The 21,749-nt window shown below is 36.5% G+C and overlaps 1 protein-coding gene across 1 annotated transcript in view; it reads left to right on the top strand.

Annotated features, from left to right (window-relative positions):
* Positions 1-213: 213 nt before the first annotated feature.
* EYS (eyes shut homolog) overlaps positions 214-21,749 on the top strand; it is a 944,771-nt gene continuing 923,235 nt past the window's right edge. The window contains 2 exon segments of the mRNA XM_072855247.1: positions 214-1,063; positions 3,225-3,338. Of these exon segments, the coding sequence (XP_072711348.1) occupies positions 214-1,063; positions 3,225-3,338 (964 nt within the window).

The following is a 21,749-nucleotide window of genomic DNA, read 5'->3' as shown; positions in this document are numbered from 1 at the left end:
TTTAGCAATAATAGAAACAGGAAAAATCTGACTTTAGTTACAGTGGTGTAGTTCTGATCAGTTAATTAGACTTATTCCAGTTTCACATCAGTGTAGTTAGATGTAGACCTTGCTTTGTTGTATATTTCCTATTTTTGTAGTGATGCTTTAATATTCAACTGTATTTCATGTGAAAACAGAAATATTTATCTCTGTTTGAATCCCTAGGCTGCCATGGAAAATACAGATGAACCTTAAGGAGCAAGTTCTGAAGCTATCCTCAGTAATGAAGCAGGTGTGAAAGACACCTCCCACTTGCCAGGTGAAACAATGACTACAAAATCAGCAGTTTGCATGTTAGCATGCTTTCTTCAACTATGCATTGTAAATGGGCAGGTAATATGTGAGAGGCAAATGACTGCTGAATGGAGAGTGGAACCAAAACCTAGTGTAATAAAGTGGACACCAAAGGAAAATGTCTGCTCAGACTTTTACACCGAATGCTGGAATATGAATAAAACTATTGCTGGGGAAATCTCAGAAGAACAAAATCTCATTATCCCTCAGATATGCCCCTTACAGCTTCAATTAGGCGATAGTCTCTTCATCTCCTCTGAGCCATCCTTTCAGTCCTACGGAATGAATTTGGTAAATGTCTCCAAGGAAGAATTTATTAACTGCCCTAAAGCTAGTTTTCTTCAAGAGCAGTTGATTTTTGTTTGCCAGATAAGAGGACTGCACCAAGTTGACACTAACTGGCTTGGTGTTGGAACTCATTACTTTGCAGAGCTTCATAAGAGAGGCCCGCTGTTGTGCAGCATGGGCCTTCGTCTGAACGTAACCGTGAAGCAGCAGTTTTGCCAACAGTCTCCAAATGCACCATTATGCTCTGGGCATGGAAAATGTCTAAGCCATGTTTGGGAAAAAGCATATAATTGCCATTGTTTCTCACAGTATTCTGGAAGATTCTGCCAGAAGTTTGATGTGTGCTCCACTAAACCCTGCCACAACAATGCTTCCTGCACTGAGAAATCAGAACTTTCTGGAGATTCTTACGAATGCACGTGTCCTCCACAATTTTCAGGTATTTCTTTTCCCCTCGAGGAATAAACATTACATAGATAATACATTTTTCTTAGTGGATAATAAAACAGTGACAACATCATTAGCAAGGTTTTTGTATAATTTGATTGTCCATTACCACTACCACACCTGCACTGAATCTCTTTTACATGTAGTCACTTATAGGAGACTCTGTAGTCATCTGAAGACGGTTTGTACTTGCTTACATTCATGTGTGCATTGTGGGAAAAACTGAATAAATTCTTATCATGATTCTTTCCTACTTAAGCCTGAGACATAGATAAGTACTTGTGAACTTACAGAAGTAACTGGGGTTTTTTGTTTGTTTGTTCAGCAGTTCAAGTTCTTACACCAAATAACATAAATCTTTTGGAGTAAGCTCCCCAAAAAATAGTTAACCAAACTGCTGACAAACAGTAAACAGTTTTGTTGAAATGAACATATCATTCAACCTGTGACAAAACCTCCCTTTTCATTTTAAAGACCTTTTAAATTACACTAGAGAAATTTTTAAATCAAAATTTGTTTTTAATTGAAAAGTGAAACATTTAATTGGAAGAGCAAGAAAAACAAAATACATACTCTTTTTTTCCAGATTGTTTTGCACTGTATAGTTCCTTTCAAAAGGCATTTGCTAAACATACTGTTATCACCAAATTAAGTATTTCACAAATGAAAAAAACCCACCTAATTTTATCTAGGAAATATTGCAGTACTTACCCAAAACCCATTGGAGAAACTAAATCTGGGTTTGGGATTGGACTACCAGAGAGTACAGCATGATTAGATACATTCTTACCTAACCATTGTCTCCATTTCATGGAGGAAGAAAAGGTGATGAATGAAATTATATGTATATTGTTCCTGCATTCAAACCAATGGAGTTCGGGAATCCTTTAGAAAGTACCAGAAATATTAATTCACATCACAAAAATGATTGTTGTAGCTCTTTCTGTACTTGTGGAGCAGAATTCTAGCAATGTTCCTTTGATGGACTGCACTTCTGGGTTCTCACAATAGCAATGCTATGCTATGAAACGCAGCTGATGAGTCAGGAACAAGTGAGGTTCATAGACACAGAAATTAAGTTTATGTGGCATAAAGTTTGCTGTAATTTATTTTCAATTGGTTTTCAAACTGCATAATAATTTGGCTACTAATGCATTTGCAAACAGAAGATTATGCAGATATGAATAAGTCCATGTTATGAGAAAAATATTTTTATAATTACTCAAAGTTTAGTAAAATAGTGGAAAACATTGATGGTATGCAGTATGTTTTCTATTTCTTTTATGATTTCTGGGGGCTGTATAAAGTGCTTTGAAAATAATAATATCAAAAAGTGTCTGGTACTACTTTAATTCAAATTAATGGAGAGATTCACAAGCGATTCTGTTAAAAACAATCATCATGCTTAATATTATCAACAAGCAATGCTTAAAATATTTTGTTAGCCTATATGGGACAGTGTTTGCTAATGCCATAATTTTGCACTAGCAATACTGGTCCAGTAAATAAGCTGTATGTAAACAAGAAGAACTAGGAGACGAAACCATCATATATTATGGACTTGGCTACACAAGACTAAGGGAGGAAAAAAGTCCCTCCCATAATATAAAGTCTATTAGAAATTTGAAAAGTTGCTGAAGGGTGACTAATGTCATAGCAACAATTCAAGTGGCAAGCATAATTATACGGTATTTAGACTCATATGCTGTAATTGCATAAACAACTTATAATTGGAATTGTAATTTCTGGAAAGCTGCATATTTAAGAAAAATTCGGTCAAATTGGACTCCACATGAGAACATCTTTTGTTCTCAACGCTGGAAGAAAATGTAAGCTAGATTCGTGTCAAAAAGAAACAAATACTACAGTACTAATAGCATTTCTGCATTTTAAGCTGTATGTGAATTTGTAACTATATGGCAGATGAGGTTGAGCACAGTAGCTCTTATTACAGCAGCTGAATATCTTTCTGCTTTGCTTTAGAGCTTCAGTAATTTTGGTGAAAACTAGCGACCAAGATAAACACAAATGCATATCTATCCATCCACCTATCTATTAAATATAACATTTTATTTTACATATAAATTTGACATTTCAGGAAAAAATATAAATATTTACTGAAGTTCAATGTTCCTCTTATCCCTTTTAAATAGGTAAAAATTGTACAGAAATAGTTGGACAGTGCCAGCCACATACGTGTTTCAATGGTAACTGCAGCAATGTTACTCCAAACACTTTTCTTTGTGAATGTGAAAAGGGTTTTACAGGTAAGAAAAAGCTTTGTTTCCTGTCTTATAATAATGGTTTCCTATTTTTTAATAATGGTGTGAACTTTTGCTTTACTGAAACAGTTATTTTAGATGATTGTTGCACAGTTTGCAACTTCCTCAGATTTTTTTAAAAATAGGTTTTGTAAAATAAAGAAATCAGACTTCCATGTGACTATTCTAAAATAATCATATATTAAAGTAAAACCATATAAATGATAGAGGCTTTTCATAATTGGATCCCATTCATGAGTACCTTTCTCCTATTGGCAGTTTGACAAAGGAAGACTCATAATCACTAACTGACTGGTTCTCAAATACAGAGTTTGCAATAACAGGATCAGAAGATCTTGCTGGATGATTTAGAATGATCATGATACCTGTATTCATAATTTCAGCATCATCTTAATAGATGTGCTAGAAAAATAAGATGGAAATAATTTAAAGAGTCAATAATCTCATGATTTAGTGGTGTGTCTTGATTTAAAAAAACCCCAACTCTCAGAAGTTAATTGGTTTACTTATGATCTATTGGACATATAAGATGCTTTCATGAGAAAAGCTTGAATCAGAAAATGTATCTAAAGCCATCTTATTGTAAACACTTTTTCTTGGGGTCAGGATAGCAGCCAAACTTAAAACACTATTTATTCTTGTACTTCACAGCAGAGATTTACTGTGTTGGTATAAGAGAAGTAGCAATACTCTGAACATTCTTTAAGAATGAGCTAAGTATAAAGCTAGCACTTGAATATCCAAGGACAGTAAAACTTTTAAAAATGTCTCTTTCTTGGAAGCATCAGTTATCCCTGACAATTACAGGATATAACTAAGTCATTACATTGAGATGCAGAGTTAAAAGAAAAACAAAACAAAGAAGAAAAAAAAAAAAGGCATAAGGGAGTAAGAGGATCCAAGAGCCAATCTTTATTTTCATAGTGAAAGACTGAACAATCTTGTTGACATTTTAGTTAAGTCTGTGTAGAACTATATTTTTAAAAATGGGATAAACATGCCTAATTCTAAATTCCTAGTAAATCTGTTTTATATTACTCTCCTTTTCCTCCCTTTCCTTCATTGTAGAGGGCATCATGGTCAGTGTCATTCTGAGAAAACTGGAAAAAAACCCACTTTTTTTTCAAAGGAGGAACGTGCATCAGTAAAGTTTTCTAGAACTAGCTTTTCCTTCATGCATGGTCTATATCTCTTTAGAACATACTTTTGTCCCTTTCACCCAAATTGTATGGGCACATTGCTTATGAAATTTTCCCCACAAAAATATTTTGTATCCTTGCAATTTTGACTTAATGAGGGAAAGGAGTGGAGCAGAGAGGAGGAACACCCTTCCAGATACAGTGAACCCAAACCCATAATGACATGAAAACAGTTCAATACATTCGACTCTGCTGGATGACAGCAATCATTGCAATCTACTCTCCAGGTAGCTGGTAAGGATTGCGAAGGAGAAAAGGAAACTAGGAGCGTGAATTAGCTTCTTTATTTTTCTCCAGTTAACTAAAAGAAAATCAAGAATCCTTTCTTGTTTCTAAGCATAGTAAGTATCACAGGAGGAGAAGGAAGACTTTCAGGAATTTACCTCTTTTTTCCTGCTCTGATATAAATTGTCTCAGGTCCTGCTGTAACAGGAAAGTATGTAATACATCAGCATACCTTGCAACAGGACTGATTGACTAACATACAGTATAATTTTGCAATTGTTTTCTGACCAAATGTGGTTGTTTTAAGTCTACATTTCTTCCTGTGATCCTGTGTAAAAGTGTTTGCTAGTACTAAGGTAATTTCAAGAATAGCTACCTAAAAAAACCCAACCCATGTGAAAACAGACATTTTTCTATGAAAATGGTCAATTTTCTATTGTTATTCCATGGTGGCTGTATTGTGTTCTCAGACAAGATGAGCTGTGTAATTATGAATCTTGTATCTCTAATGCTATTCTAAATGTGTGAAGCTGGCAGCAAATTCAAAACATTCCTGTTTTGCTATTGAATGTATGCACAGAAAACACAAGCAATACCAAGACTGTGAAAATGATTCTTTAAGATTTGATAAACTTTGACATACCTTTTTTCTAAATGAGAAGAAGTAACTAAAGTAACTAGTTCATATGATCTGAATGAAAGTATGAAATATTCTTGTCACTGTAAATTGATTAGATGTAAATAAATTATAATAAAATTATTTTGTATTTATAATTGGAATTATTATTTACAAGTATTTATTCAAAATAAATAAAGTAAAGGATGCTTTTTTCAAGTTGTTATGTTCACAATGATAAAATGGCCCTATTGGACTAGCAATGTATATGTTCATGTCAGTTATGTATTTTTATTTTTTATTATTTTAGTTCTTTCACTGACCTCTCAAAACTCTCTTCACTCTTTCCTGAAAGAACATTTTTAACATAACTTAATAACAAACAGCTAACGTGAGGCATGCCATTGTTCTTATGACTGAATATTCCATTTCATACCAGAATTTGCACCCTTAAACTTATTAAGGAGTGTTCAGAGGAAGGGGATCTGGGCGACACAAGGACAGGGTGGGTATAGAGACGAAAGAGGTATAAAATAGGTTGGTAGTCTGTCAGCAGTCACGGGTCAGTACACTTCTCTGAGCCCAGCACCAAATCACTGTAGTCTATCCTTTCTTCTTATTAAATCCTTTCTTAACTCTCTTTCCATGTAATCTCAGTCTCACCCCATCTGTGAGTGCTGTAAGGTCTAGATGCCAGAAACTGGAGACATGAAAGTGGCTGAATTTGGAGTCTGCAATTGGAGTTAGACCACTGGTGATAGTCGTCCTAATGTCTGTGGTGCCAGCAGCTGGAGTGAATGAGGGTCTCAGCATCAGCATCTGAAAGGAGACCACAGATTGTAGGGGTGTGTGTCTGCAGTGAGTGAATTTAATGCCAGCGACTGGCATCAGACCTTGGGTGATGGTGGCTCTCATGCGTGGTGCCAACTGGAGAAGGTGAGAGTCCCAGCATCAGCAAGTGGAGAGGGGATCAAGAGTAATAAGGCCTGTGTGCCTGGGCACAAGCTACTGGGAAGACCAGAATGTTTACATTTTCCCCTCATCTGATGTGTGTGAGCATGTGCACACATGCATGGGCGTGCATGCATGTGCATGTGTAATTCATTAGCAGACTTCAAGCTGGACTATCTGACGAGTAGGAGGCCCGGGATCTGGGCATCAATATTAGATGAGTTGAGGTCCCACACTACTATTCAAGAGGTCCACGAATGTGTCTGTCTTTTGAACTAGAGTGTAAGGGGCTGTGTGTTTTCACTAGCAAGCTTCAATCCTGATCAGTCAGAGAGGACGACTGGGATTTGGCTGTTTGTACGTATGTTTTATGTGAGTTCTGGTAGTGTTATATGTGGGTGTTGTTAAAGGCAGCGCCCTGTCTGTGGGCAGTCTATGTAGCTGGCTGTGCTAGTGTCCTCTGCGTGTGTGCGTCTCTGGCATACATGTTCATCTTTGCTTACTGGTTGAGCCTGCAAACAGAGAAGCAACAGCTGCATCCATTGGCCTAGGACAGAGGGAGTCCCAGGTTTCTGGGTGCACTGGGCTGGGCTCCAGCAGCTGGGAAGGAGGCTCCTCAGGCCCCAGAGTCCACCAGAGGAGGTGCCTGTTATACATCCCCTAACAAAGAGGATGTCTCAGAAATTCTGATGGATGTTGTGGTCCTGTTCTGAAGATGCACAGAAAATTAATGTGACTCATTCACAACCTACAGGAAATAAAAATATCTTAACTACCTCTGTAATGGTAATGCTTAATGTGCTTACCCTAGACAGTGTTTGGTGGATTAGGAGCAGTAGTTTTCCATTTGAATATATTTTGTTGAATCTGGGGGGCTTTTTACTCCTTAGGTGGGAAGATGGGAGGTAAGAGAAGTGATTAAAAAACAACCCTCTGTAGAGCACTTGAGATTATTGGTTTTTTTCACATATTCCTGTAAGGGAGACCTACATTTTCTGCCTTCCCCAATGGTCCAATTAGCCTCTTTACAGGCCATAATGAGTTCCCTCCTCACTTGTACAACAGGAGATACTATAAGAATGAGGTGGTTTTGCTTGGAGCCACTTTGCTAGAGCTTCCATCATCCAGGTGCTTTAGTTTAAAATGGTCTGTTCGCTTAATCAGTGAATTACAGCCAGAGTACTTTGGAAAAGGTCATAATTGTAAAAGGATTTCACTATATATCTATATATATATGGAGAGAAGAATTTATTGTTTGTACAATTAGAGTGTTTTAACAGCCTAATAGTTCAATATGTCTAATACTAACACTCATAGTCCAAATTAATACCCAAAGCTTTATTAATAATACCCCTAAAAATATTATACAGAAACACCTTCCTACTATCTATTTTTTACTTTGGTATTATGCTCAGCTTTCCAGTGCTCCTCTTGGTCCCAAGAGCAATACATCAGTCTCCCTCAAGAAGAGGGGGCAAGACTTGGAGCAAATAATCATCATCCTGAGGTCTTCATCAGGAGGAGTCTGACATTCATGCTGGAAGTTTCTCCACTGTCAGTCAAGGGTCCATCTCAGCCTACTTTTACATGTTTTCATATTATTATCTGCTTCCTTCTCCCTGGCTGCCACCTGCAGCCTGGCTGTGGTCGCCAGCTGCTCCCCACGAAGGGCTATGGTTTGTCAGGCAGTGACTGAGGTGGGGATGGGGTCACCCCCTCCCCAGAGGAGCCATTCCCAGAGCTGAAGCTGGAGCAGGGGAGGCAGCAGTGACTGGGCCCAAGCACAGGGGTTGAAAAAAACCAGACAAGTCTTGAGCCCTTGCACTGTCAGGCCAGCACAAAGGTCAGCCTGAGGAGATATTCCTGCTATGGAATTTGTTTTTTAGTGTTTCTCTAGGGGACAGGGATGATAGCAACAGGGACGCGGGAATGGGGAAAAGAAGAGGGCAATTAGAGATTATGTTTTTGCAGGCTATTTTAATCACATTTGTGATTTGTTTTGTTGGGTTTTTTTCTGTTTTGTTTTTTTTAACTGACTGACTATGGTTTAATAAAACAGTTTGTCAAGGATGACAGTATACTCAGAGAAAGCTGTAGATTATGGGGATTATGATTCTTAGTTGTAAAAACATCCTGTGAAATATCCCCTGATCACTGCTCGATGTCACTAGAATGAAGAAAGTATGGTCAAGCTTTTTGGCCATTTTTATGAATGACACCAAAATGGACGTAGTTCTTTTAGTGTTAAGGAAGAAAATGCATGTTGTATTTGGAGTTTTAATGAAGTTATGATGATTTTTTTAATTGCATAATTTTATGTATATTTCATGCTTGTTTCCAAAGTACTGTAAAATCTGTGATGGCATGTCCGGAATAAGAGTTTGCATCTCTCCCATGATTAAAGTATCACAAAAATATTTGTTTTTTATTATAAAATACTTTCCATAAGATAATTCCAGATGATTTTTTTAATTTGCTCTTTCTACAGCTTATTTTAAACCTACTTCTAAAACAATTTAAAGTAGAAATTTCAAAGTTAGAGTTTTAGTCTTCCTCAGCGTCCTCTGTTACATTTAACCTCTGTCATAAACTACCATTCGGTAGACACTTTGTTCCACTGTACTTTCACCGTGGTCCACAGTCAGTACTTGTCCTCACTTTCTGTGTATCCAAGTGAAGCAACTTAAAGACAGGTGAAACTGATCTGATGATTAAGAGACTTGGCTCTTCTCCAGACTACAGACCTATTCTATGCCAGAGACCACAATATCTGTCAGTCACATAAGGCTCAGATGTGAAAATAAAAATGCAAAGCCCATCTCCCTGTTCTCTGATCCAGCTACTATACATGCTTCTTTAGTAATTGTTTTAAATTCTGATTCAGTGAGTTCACAACATTTTATTCACAACATGTTTGATTAGGGTATCTTAGTTAAAACTATGTTTTCTAGAGGCTTGTGTTTCCAGAAAGTGATTCAGGGAACCAAGGCCCTGAAGAGACTACTTCAGCAATGAAGGAATATTCTGGTTTGAGAGTTAAGGTAAATGCCCTTAAGTTAGGTGATGAGAATATGTGACAGGACTTTTCACGTCTTCTGAGGCTAAAGCAGTTTAGGTAATTGTCACTTGACTGCTAGATAACTCTAGTACAAATAACTATAATTTACTCTTACAAACATGACAGAGATCAATCTATCTTAGCTAGTAATAAAGAAATATACACAACAAAGACTTGTCAGAACTACACCAAATGACATGAATTAGTTTCTCTGACCTAGTAGATTTAAGTTCTCTTAAATATACTCTCCTGGTATGATTTCATTACACACTTCAGTGGTCTTTCTATGAGTTTTGATAATTTTCCTGCATCACACAGGGGGTTTTTGCCTTTATTAATAGAAAAACATCATTGATTTATAAATAATTTTCATATTCGTTGAGTATATCAACTCAACGTTAAGTATAGTCAATCAATATAATGATTGAATATATCTCTGATAGCACTTTACAATAGATAGGTATAATTACTCTGGGACAACACCAGACATGTATGCTTCTTGTAGTTTACTGTTAATTACTAAATAGAGTAGCTTCAAATGCTGAGCAGCTCAATGATCCTTTTAAAGGTGATAGCTAACTTGCACTCAAGTTTCATTATTATTAACGTTATGTCAAGGCAAATTCCGTGACCTTTCCCAAGGTTAAATGTAAATCAAGACCATGGAGAGTAAATTGTACATTTCACTGCCACTCTAATACAATATGTCAACTAGTAAGTGTTTAACAAAATGAATTGTAAAAAATTATTTAAAACATTGGGGAAGATTACTGACCATTAGATGAATAACAATACTTAGTTCTACCGTAAAAAGTCAAAATTGCCCTATTATAAGAGAAGTAAGACTATAAGCTGTAAAATAACTTGGAAATATATGGCAATGTGCAAACATTAGTGGGTGCTATATATATATTTTAAGTGTATTGTTTATAAGATGCTTTGGGGACGTATGCTTGAGCTGCGATGAAGTGAACAGTTTGGCTGATGAAATGCAGGGCAGAATACTAAAAGATGACTCAATTCAGGAAATGTTTTTTTTTCTTGTTTTTTCAATTTTGCAAAAGCCCATTGTTTTTCAATATTGGCAGCAGTGTCATCTTAAAAATTTGGATGAAAAAGTTTATTTATCACTTTCAGTTTGTATTTAATTATCTGGGCTTGTAAAAAGATTTTTACCCTGCCATCATGATTTGAAACTTTATTTTCTAGATTTTTAAAAATAAAATGCTTCCTAGAAAATAAAAAAGATAATAACTTATTTAATAGCTACTTTATTTTAAAGCAAAAAAATAGTAAAGTTATTTTTTATTACTGTCTCAAACTTCATTAAAAGCCGAGATCCAACCATACTTAGGCGATACATTAGTGTCCATAGAACATATGAGCCTGTAGAAGATATTTTTTTATGAAGGCAGATATATCACCACCCATGTTATTTATAATAACTGATGTTACAGTTTGGTTCAGGATAAAGTAAATTCCTGGTATCTTTCTTTTTTTTTTTTTTCCCCTCGAAAATGAATCATTTTCTGACATATTCTTCTTCAGGGAAGGTTTTTTTTCCCTACAAGATTTTTAATATCATACTCCACAATGAATTTCTAACTGAATAACTTTTTTTGATTACTTCTTTTAAATTAAATCTATCTATTTTTAAATAAGTGATTGTGGGTTTTTTTAGTAGTTGGAGAAGCAATGTAATTCTCACTAAATCTTAATTAAATTAAATCACTAAAGCAATCACACTATACACTTTAAATGAATGACTTTGTTGTGAGGTTACAGAACTTCCACTATATTAAGTAATACAATTCTTTATTCTAACACATCAGCTCCCTTTGTTTTCTTACTACATTACCATCCTGTGCAGAAATGAGATGATAGAATATAACAAGGTATTATCAGGCTTCAAATCAGACTGAATCTTTCTGATCTCCTTACAGACAGAAAGTCTTCACGTTTTGGATTCCTGTCCTTCACTAGAGATGTTCACTAGTAATTCTTAAATTGCTTTCTATTACTGTAATTTCTATTATTTTTTAAATTTTTCTTTTTACAGTTCTTCAAGGAAAACAAAATAACGCCTGCACATGGCCTTGCAAAAGGTAGTGAGAAAAAATATTTTATAGTCATAGATAGCATTGAACATGGAATTAGAAATAATCTGTAAAAGATATTAGAGAGTAAAGTGACTGAAACTCTAGTGTATGAATGTCCATGGCAGTCAAAATTCTTAAATTTAAGTGTTTACATGTAGGTATAAGAGCTAAGTGTCCGAGTACCTATTGCATTCAATGAATAACTACTCAACACAAAATGGGGCCAAGAGATTTAATCAACCAAGTGCCCGATGTTTAGAGTTAGCTGAATCACTCTCCAGGCTCCACTGATTGGTATTAGCTACTTCACAATTGAAAATAGTGGGAACATAAAGACCACATGCATGCATGCATAGATCTACTTAACCATGTAACCACATAATTATGTAAATTTACATGTCTTAACCTGAGAGATGAACTTCCCTGTGGCATTCCTCTACAGGCTAAAAGTTGTGTTTCCTCAGAGCAATTTCCTCAGAGCAATTGGTCTTAACCTAGATCTTACCCATAATTATAAGAAGTTTCTAGATATTTACCTCACATGTATTTTCTCGTGTCATAGATATCTAAACTTAGGTAATACTTCTAAGTGTATTAATGAAAACAAGAATGTTGTTGTCATGCTTTCTCTATTTCTAAATTCTATATTTAAAATACCTAGAATTTTAAAAGGAAATAAGCTTTCATTGACACCTTTTCTACATTGCAATGTAGACATGATGATTAACATTTTTTGTTAAAAAACCCTCTCCATACATTGCATTTTCATGTTTTTTGTTCAAGTGTCTGCATACAAGTATTGCAATATTCTGCCATTACTGCAACTGTAGCTGAAATAGTTCATAGTTGAATTTATAATTTTATAGAAGTATGAATACTTACTAGTTCATTTTTTAAAGATTAAAATCTTGGAAAAGGAAATATAAACTTAAAAAAAAATTTTCATTCTAAGTATCTATTATAATGATGAATTCACTTTTTCACTTTATAAGAATGTGTATGCTCTGTGCAAAGTCAGACAAACTTCTCCATATTAGCCTAAAATACATTTTTAGCTAAAAGCATTTTTAGGATTATAGGTTTAAATTTTCATTTTGAGTTTCCCAGCTGTAAATCACATTATACAGAAAAATCCCCCAAAACCTTTATATGCAGAATTACAAAAGGTATTTTTTACTGAATTTCTGTAATCCCCTCTGCCTCAAGGGAGGTAAAATTAAAATGGCAATAATGAGAGATGAGATGTAATTTTCCCTCAAATACAAGTTTTCTTATATTAGCCTATCCTCGTTAGAGACATCAGAACCATGTACACATCAGTTCCAGAGTACAGGTGTGGAGCAGAAGGGTTGGGTTTATCTGCGGATCCAGCAACTTCCTCCCTCTCTGCCAGGCCTAAAATGACTGTTGATCATGAATAAGCTTACAGCTGGTACTGTTGGCAGCAGGAGTCACTGGGAAATGGATCATTACAGGCCTGCAAAACTAGGGGAAGAGCAGATTTGTGTCATGCCACATGTCTAAAGGTAAGTTTCCAGTAAGTGAAGACTAGTACGAAATTAAATATGGAGTAACAGATCAGGAAGGAGATGAAAATCCATGTTCAGTGCTGATTTACAAGATATGGAGGATAACTTGGAAGACTGGTAAAAGATAGGTGTAATGATATGAAAGGGGTCAGTAATACAGATTAGAAAGAAAACACAGGAGAGTTTGAGTTGTTACTGAGTAGCGAAGGAAAGTAGAGCAGGGAAAGAAAAAGAAAAAGTAAGAAACTTTGCATGCTGGTTTTGGCACATAATGACAATTATCTGTGTCATTCCCTTATCAATGATATAATTCCCTGTATCAATGATATCAAAGCATGGGAAGGGTGGTGGTGGGTAATGAGAGTGTATTGGATAGTGTGAGACTTGAGCATCACATAAATGGTATGGAATAAGGGGTGGAGAATGTGCGGGTTTTGGCTGGGATAGAGTTAATTTTCTTTATAGGAGCTAGTATGGGGCTGCGTTTTGGATTTGTGCTGAAAACAGTGTTGATAATACAGGGATGTTTTAGTTGTTGCTAAGTAGTGCTTATACTAAATCAAAGACTTTTCAGCTTTCCATGCTCTGCCAGGTGCACGAGAAGTTGGGAGGGGACACAGACAGGACAGCTGACCCCAGCTGACCAAAGGGATATCCCACACTATATGACATCATGCTCAGTATGTAAAGCTGGGGAAGAAGAAGGAAGAGGGGGTACGTTCGGAGTGATGGCATTTGTCTTCCCAAGTAACCGTTATGCGTGATGGAGCCCTGCTTTCCTGGAGATGGCTGAACACCTGCCTGCCAATGGGAAGTAGTGAATGAATTCCTTGCTTTGCTTTGCTTGCATGTGCGGCTTTTGCTTTACTTACTAAACTCTCTTTATCTCAACCCACGAATTTTCTGACTTTTACTCTTCTGATTCTCTTCCCCATCCCATCTGGTGGGAGTGAGCAAGCGGCTGTGTGTGGCGCTTAGTTGCGGGCTAGGGTTAAACTATGACACTTTGGCTTGTCTGGGGGAGTAATTGGTTTAGGGTTGGCCATAGGGCAAAGGTCTGGAAATAATTCAAACAAACTAATTTAATATCAGAGCCTTAAAGTGTTGGTGTAGTATCAAAAATATCAATTTCAATAGTTCTGTGAAAAAAAATTAGACCATCGAGCACACAACAGACATGGATGTTATTACAGTCAGCATGGCTTCTGTAAAAGGAAATGCTGCTTCACTTGTCTGCTGAAATTCTGCAAGTTTATCATTAAACACATGGAAAAAGGGAATCCAGTGGACATAATACATCTGAACTTGCTATTCCACTCAAACATTTTAAAAAAAACAAACAAAAAACCCAAACAACAACAAAGTTATGTGGAACTGGAGGAAAGGATTAAAAGCCAGTTAAAGAACAGGAAGCAAAGGGTAGGAGTTAATGTTCTTTGTTTCAGGATAGAGAGAAGTCAGTCATGTATTAGCTGAAGACTAACACCGTGACCTATTTTATTCAGCATCTTCAACAATGATCTGGAGAAGGGAATGAACAGTGGTATCTCCAAGTGTGCAGATAAAATCATGCTCTTTCAGGTAGCCATCTGGCATGCCAAAAATGAAGAACCCCAGGAGGACTGCAAAAAAGTAAGCAGAAAAAATGACTGATGAGCTTCAGTGCAGATAAGTAAAAGATAATAATTCTAGACCAAAATTATTTACAACAGCTCCAAATTAAGCTGAAATTTCAGATACAACTCAGGAAAGAAGTGGAAGTATCACAGAAATGTTGAGGTTGGAACAGATCTCTTGAGATCATGCAGTTCAAACCCCCTGCTCAAGCAGGGTCAGCTATAGAATGTTGCCCAGGACCATGCCCAGTTAGGTTTTGAATATGTCCACAGATGGGGACTTCACAACATTTCTGGGCAACCTGCCCCAGTGTTAGACCACCATCATAATAAGAAAGTGTTTTATTGTGTTCAGATGGAATTTCATGTGTCTGTCTGTGCCCATTGCCTCTTGTTCTATCAGCAGGGATTACTGATAAGAGATTGGCTCCCTCTTCTTCATTCTTGCCCATCTTGTGTATTTCTACACACTGATAAGATTCCTCCTGAGCCTTCTCTTTTTCAGGCTGAACAGTCCCAGCTCTCTCAGCCTTCTCTCATATGAAAGATGCTTCAGTCCCTTAACCAATTTAGTGACCCTTGAGCTATTTTTTAAAATTTTCTGGAATCATTGTCTTGGCATTCTGTGGCAGCCAGAAAAGCCAAGAAATTGTTGGGCTTCATCAAGAATGGCATTGAGAACAGGATGGAGTGCACATTCTGTCACAATTAAAACCTTGATGCAGTCATATCTTGATTATTGCTTTTTGTTTTTTCATATCTCAAGAAGAATGCGGAGAAGTTTGATGAAAATTCTTGCCACTTAAGTTTATAGAGGGAGGCAATACCAATGGGCTCAAAAAAGGTTTAGTCAAATTTATGAACAATGAAAGTATCCTGTAACATCCTTAAGACAGCTGAGGTGCTGAGGGAGCATGAGGAGATTGGACCACAAGCATTGGTCATGTTCATTTCTCCATGAATTCCAATTGCTGTGGTCTTTATTGATTTTTCTTTAGTGTTGGACTGGCACCCAGACCTAACAAAGACTCAAAACCTTAGCCTTCCATGGAAAAGGAAAGTTAAAGTAATAGAACATTGGGATAAATTAATCATTACAGGGAATGACAACTGAAATAAAGGGAGGAAGTGCAAGGATCAAAGGCAAAAATGGAAAAACAGGGAATGGTAGGGAAAGAGAAGAGCACTCCAGCAGCACCCACTGTTCCATGGAGGAGTCCAAGGAGACAGTAGACGCTGCTTAATTGTACTCTGCTCTACAGCTGGGTCTGCAATACACTCTTCCCACTCTGCCCCAGAGAGGAGGCTTCAGCCCTCCTCGTGGATGTCCCCAGAGGACTGACCAGCAGGGATCAGCACGGGAGGAAGCACAGTCATCTTATGAATTCATATTACATGAGGCCTCCCCATTCTCCTCATCCTCCAAGAACCCTGTCTGCTACCAATAATGAATCTGTCATCCTCCCCTTCCCATCCTCCAAGATCTCTGCCTGCTACCCTTGGCAGCTTTGGCAGGCTGCCTACTGAGTTTCAAGTGTTTCTGTCACCAAGCAGACTCATTCAGCAGTGCCATAGAAGGAGGTGGGTGCTGTGGATCACAGGGAATGATGTGGCTGGGACCTTCTTCTGATATTTAAGGGGCCAGTGTCTTTCCTTCCTTGAGTGAAGGATAGTCTTCTGACTGTGCCCTGAAGAGAAAGTGCAACATATTCCTAGGGGAGTATTGTACCTTGTAGAGGGTTCTGTGATATGGAATAACAAAAGACCTCTCCATCCTCCCCCTTGATATGTGTGCGACCATCAGTATTTAGATGACTGCTTGAATGTGAAGGTAAAGAACATGGCAGGGGTCTTGGTCATTGCAGCTCAGTGGGAAAGGACTAACAGGGGAGGCCAAACTCCCAAGGACAGACAAGGGAGAAAGATGCGCAGAACTGGGGAAGGGCTACATGGAAATGAGGATCACGCATATGATGAAGTCTTCTTGGGATCTAGGGGTAATGAAGATCCCCTCCACTTAGATGCCCTTCTCCACCTCCTGGGCTATATCGTCTGATGTCAGGAGGAAAACCATCTCTGATTATCTCAGAGGCCATCAGCACAGCCACAGACACACACACTCCACCCAGCCATGTCATGATACACCATGAGTCTTTGCATGGGACCAGGGGGTAACTGGGAGGCAACAAATGCTGCAGTTAAAGTATGAAAGGAGCTCTAAAAACTGCTGATGTTACACAAAGAGAGAGGAGCTTATGCTTCTATTGGTTGAGTCTTGCCCATAGAGCAGTTGCATGGACAGTCAAATGAAGCTGTGTCCTTGAAGGTGGTTGGGCCACATGTATGGCTGCTGCCCAAGTTTCAGTTTTTGAGCAGGCTTCTCACCTTTTTTTACTCCCCAGTGATTATGAAATTAATTCTGCAAATAATCATCAGAATTCATAATTCTAATGTTACCTGTTTATCTCCTAGAAAGAATGTAAATCCAAGTACTATTTATCTCTGACATAACAATTGAGGAGAAAAGCTGAAATCTGACTTATCAATTTGATTAATTTGCCTTTCATATGATATATTTATGTGGAAATACTTCAAAACATACATAGATTTTGATTTACCACAGAAAAACTTCACTAAAATTTAGGAAATAATTTTGTAAAACAAAGTTCTTCAGTAAATGCATAGATTTTTTACTAGTTAAAAAAATCTAATTTCATCTGTACATCACAGTAGTAATCTTTAATTTCCCTTTGGAGAATCTTTTGTCTAGTTTTTTCTTGAAAAATGATTGCCTGATTTCAGACAAGTAATTCTTTATATTTCTTTCAACATTCCTATCTGCATCCTCTCAGTTTTTAATATAATTTGAGATAGTGAAAGGTAAAAAGAAAAGTTCATTAACAACTGGGATGTCATCCAAAATGAAGATCTGGAGAAGCAAGTAAAGACATGCAATGAAGAAGTAATTACCTCGTTCTGTTTGTTTTATCTGAAATCTCCCTCACCTATATACATTTTTCTGCAACCATTTTATCCAGATAAGGAAGAGTTCTTTGCTGTAATTTTATGTCATCCTAGGCTTTAACTGGCATGCCCCTGCTTAATTACCTTCTATCTTTTTAAGTAGACTTCAAAGATGATTATTTATCCTTACCATGATGAATACATATCAAGGATGATTGTATTCCCACTCTTCTTCTTATAAATGAAAAGATACAGAAAGCAAGAGAAAAGACAATTTAGACATGTGTCCTTTGAACAACAAAGATGATGAAAACCTAACTCATTTTGCTCTAGGGTATCTTTACTGCTTGAATGAGAAAGAAAGCACAGTTATTTTTTTCCAGGCTCAATCTAGAAAGAAGAAAGAAAAAGAAAATATCCTGGAAAAATCTTGGATCTCTCTGGAATCAAACAAAATTCCATTTTATTATGGTCAGGATTTTCTTGGCTCCCCTTGGCTGTGGTTTTTGCTGACTTTCTGTTTTTTCCCTTTTTTATTATTATTATTCAAGGATTAGGAATAAATAGAATCAACAATTAAAACACAACCTGTGATAATTTTTAAAATAGTTAATTTCTCAGAGTTTTAAATGAAGGCATTGTTCCACCACTTCTCCATGGCCAAAAAGTGACCACTACCTTTCTTTACTTAATTAGTACAGACACAGACTGTGCCTCTCAGTAACTATGTGTTATTTGTGTTATTGACTGAAGCTCACATACACTTCAAGAAAAGAAAAGAGCTTCATACACGTGCTATAAGTGCATATGGACATGCAAGTGTATGACTAGACTCAATTACATGCTTTCCTAAGTGCTTCGCTGGATCAGGGCCATAGGCTATTTCTTTCACACTTCCTTTACATTCCAGTCTTAAAATTTTGTGTTTAATGTTACAGTTAGGAGAGTCAGAAATCTATTAAAAAGAAAAAGAGACAGAGCAATCTTAACTTTGGGATATAAAAAGAAGAGTAATTGCATGCATTACTGTGTGGCCTACAGTGATTTTTGCCATGAGTTTCAGTCAATAGTTTATATTACCAACTTGTTCTAAAATGATACATTGCAGCTGGATTTGAATGACGTTTTAAACTGAGATTTCTTATGAAATCAGCCTTACCAAAAAACAAGACTTCCTAGGAATGATCCAAATGCTGCATTTTACAAATATGTTAAATATTATTATAGTAATTATCTTTTATATATATATATATATATACACACACAATAATGACATTTTAACAAGGTCTTGGAAGATTTAAGCACATCTAAATGTTCATAAGTTACAAGAAAGAAAAAAAAATGCTATCTCTAGATGCAGGTAGCTTTTCTAGTTGCCTGCATGCAAAAAAATATCAGTTCTATAAAAAGTTAAACATTACATTTTTATGTATAGATAAAAAAGAAAAGAAACTACAAAAAATATTTTTTTTTAATGAGCCTCAGTTAAAATATATTTTACAACAAGCTTAATTTTACTAGGAATATAATTTAAGTTTATTTATGTCAAGTCGATGTTCCTTTCCTTTTAGACATTTGTGTATAAAGATAATTGGTCTCTTTCATAATCAGTCTTTACCTGCTTTCCATGTCCTATAAGTTAATACAAGGTAAAGTTTGTGGCTTCGCAGCTGTAGTCCTACATTATAAATGCATTTAAAAACAAAAAACAAACAAGCAAAAAAATTCCCAAACATCATGACTGAAAGAATATAGGACATCGATTATCACAGAATCTATTTTTGGTTAGCCTTTTATTTGATAGGGCCAGATCCTAAATCTTGTGAAAATTTTTATGAGACAGAAGTTCCAGTTTATCTCATCTTAGCCTTAGTCATTTAACCAAATATTTAACGCATTCAAACACCCTGTAGAAAGATCTGTCTTACTGTTGCCTCTGGATGAAGTAAAGACAACTTCAGTAGCAAAAGTGAAAGTTCTGGAGAAAAATAAACACTTCCACAGTGTTTTGAGCTTTAAATCATACAAAGTATATTGTTAAATTTTGTTCCACAGTAGTTTAGAGATTTTTATAGCTTCAGTGTTCCAGGATTTCTGTACTAATATTCAAAGGTAGTATGCATACAAAGGCATAGTAAGGGGGTTTTTTTCTTTCACTTTCTCAGTCCCATTGTTTTCTTCAGATATCTAACATAGCTGTGCATAAGAATTTTCTCTTTACAAATCTGTCTGCTCACTTTAATCTAAATGCAGCTGTAGTTCACTTTCTGTTTAAAACAATTATGGTAGGAAACAATTGTTAAGGAGATATGTTAATACAAATTTCTATTCAAAGAATCTTGGAGATCAATGCAGAGGTGGGTTGTGTAGGATGGAAGTAGAATTTCTGCCTGCATTTTCCTCAAGTACTTCGCATAATTGCTCCAAATAGAGAGAAAAATGAACCCAATCTTGTAGAGTCCAGGGTCTACATCAGTTTTTATTTAAGCAATACAAACATAATATTGTGACAGTGGGTATAATAATAGAAGCTTTAAGTTACAGTCAGAGTGTGCCTACAGTCTACAAAATCCTCAAGAGAACACAGATGCAAGTCATATCCAAGAGCCATGATACTTCAGTCTTACACAGCCAGGAAAATTTGCATTGGAGGATGAACCAAGTGGGATATAATATTTGAGAAATGTAGGCAGGCATCAGGACTAAGAAGCAAGGCACGCTGACTCTTGTCTGTATTTGATGGGATAAGAGGCTGAAAACGCTCATGACTTAGGAAGTAGCATAAGGCAATACTGATACCAAAAACATTCGACAAGGTTTTTATCTTTTCCTGAAAATTAATCTAGAATTGATACAGATTAAAACAAGTCCAAAAGAATAGATGGGCCCATTAATGACATATTCACTGTTCTACAGGTCCTAGCACTTAAATCGCACTGATGCATATATCTTGATGAAATTATACAGGTTGTGACCCTCGCAATACAAAAGCAATTACAGCTCAACAGCCTATTGATATTTCAGGAAGGCATAATCATGACTAGACAAGCCAAGTCCCCCTGTTATCAGCAGGAGATATTATGAGGGCACACTACCTTACGGTCAATAAGAACAGCAGCAGCCTAAGCTCTAAACAGTTCCCAGATAGACAAATAGTGACCATAGTTTTAAAGCAGTCAAAGCATATGCCTTGAGAATGGACATGGTTTAATGCAGTCACAGGATGAGTGACCTACTATGAATGCCACGTGATGCAGATGTTATAAAAGGTGCCAGCACATATGCACATGCCACGTAGGAAACCAATTGTCTTGTTTTATAGACCATACATCTGTGAGGTAAAATTCAGTACATGTGTTTTGAATGTTATCAGCTGAAGGAAAAGTGGGAGAGGAAGGAAAGAAAGGAAGGAGGGAGAGAAAGGAGGGGGAAGAAGAGGAAGGAAGGAAAGTGAAGGAGGAAGGAAAAGGAAGGAGAGGAGGAAGAAAGGAAGAGAGGGAGGGAGAGAGGGAAGAAAAGATTAGGCAATTTCTCAGAGGCCTCACTATGACATCAAAGCTGACTGCAAGTTAATGGTACCCATCTGCTCATCAGAACATTTTGTCGTTCACTTTGTCATGCTGTAACTTTTCAAGATTTGTATAATGAGGTACCTTTTGCAATCCTCAATACTCCTGGGAAGAAGTCGTGTTCCTAAAAAACTCATAGTCCCAGTCAGACAAGTGGCTGAAGAATCTCAGCACATGTAACTACTGGTGATGATTCCAGTATCTTAGTTTCATTAATTATGACTTCATAGCATTATACATCTGATTAGTTAATTTTCCATCTTTATATTTCACTTGTGAAAAAATGTCTTTTTTTATGAAAGGAATAAAATAGATTTAATATACCTGATAAGGTCAGGCACTTTTACCATCTTGTGCTTTAAATCATCTAAAAATCTCATGCCATTTTTCTTATGTCTTCTTTTGCATCCTGATAGTGCAGGTATCTTTCTTTTTCAACTCAGAAAATAAATCAGCTATACTGAACATGCTATTTCATTTGACATTGATGGTGTGCTTTGGACTAAACTACATATTTAAAAGATACTTTCCAACAACTAATTGTAAATAGTTTTATTCATGTGATTTAAA

The sequence above is a fragment of the Ciconia boyciana genome, chromosome 3 (assembly GCF_034638445.1).
Source record: "Ciconia boyciana chromosome 3, ASM3463844v1, whole genome shotgun sequence".
NCBI classification, from domain to species: Eukaryota; Metazoa; Chordata; class Aves; order Ciconiiformes; family Ciconiidae; genus Ciconia; species Ciconia boyciana.
This window is presented reverse-complemented; position numbering and strand designations above follow the sequence as displayed.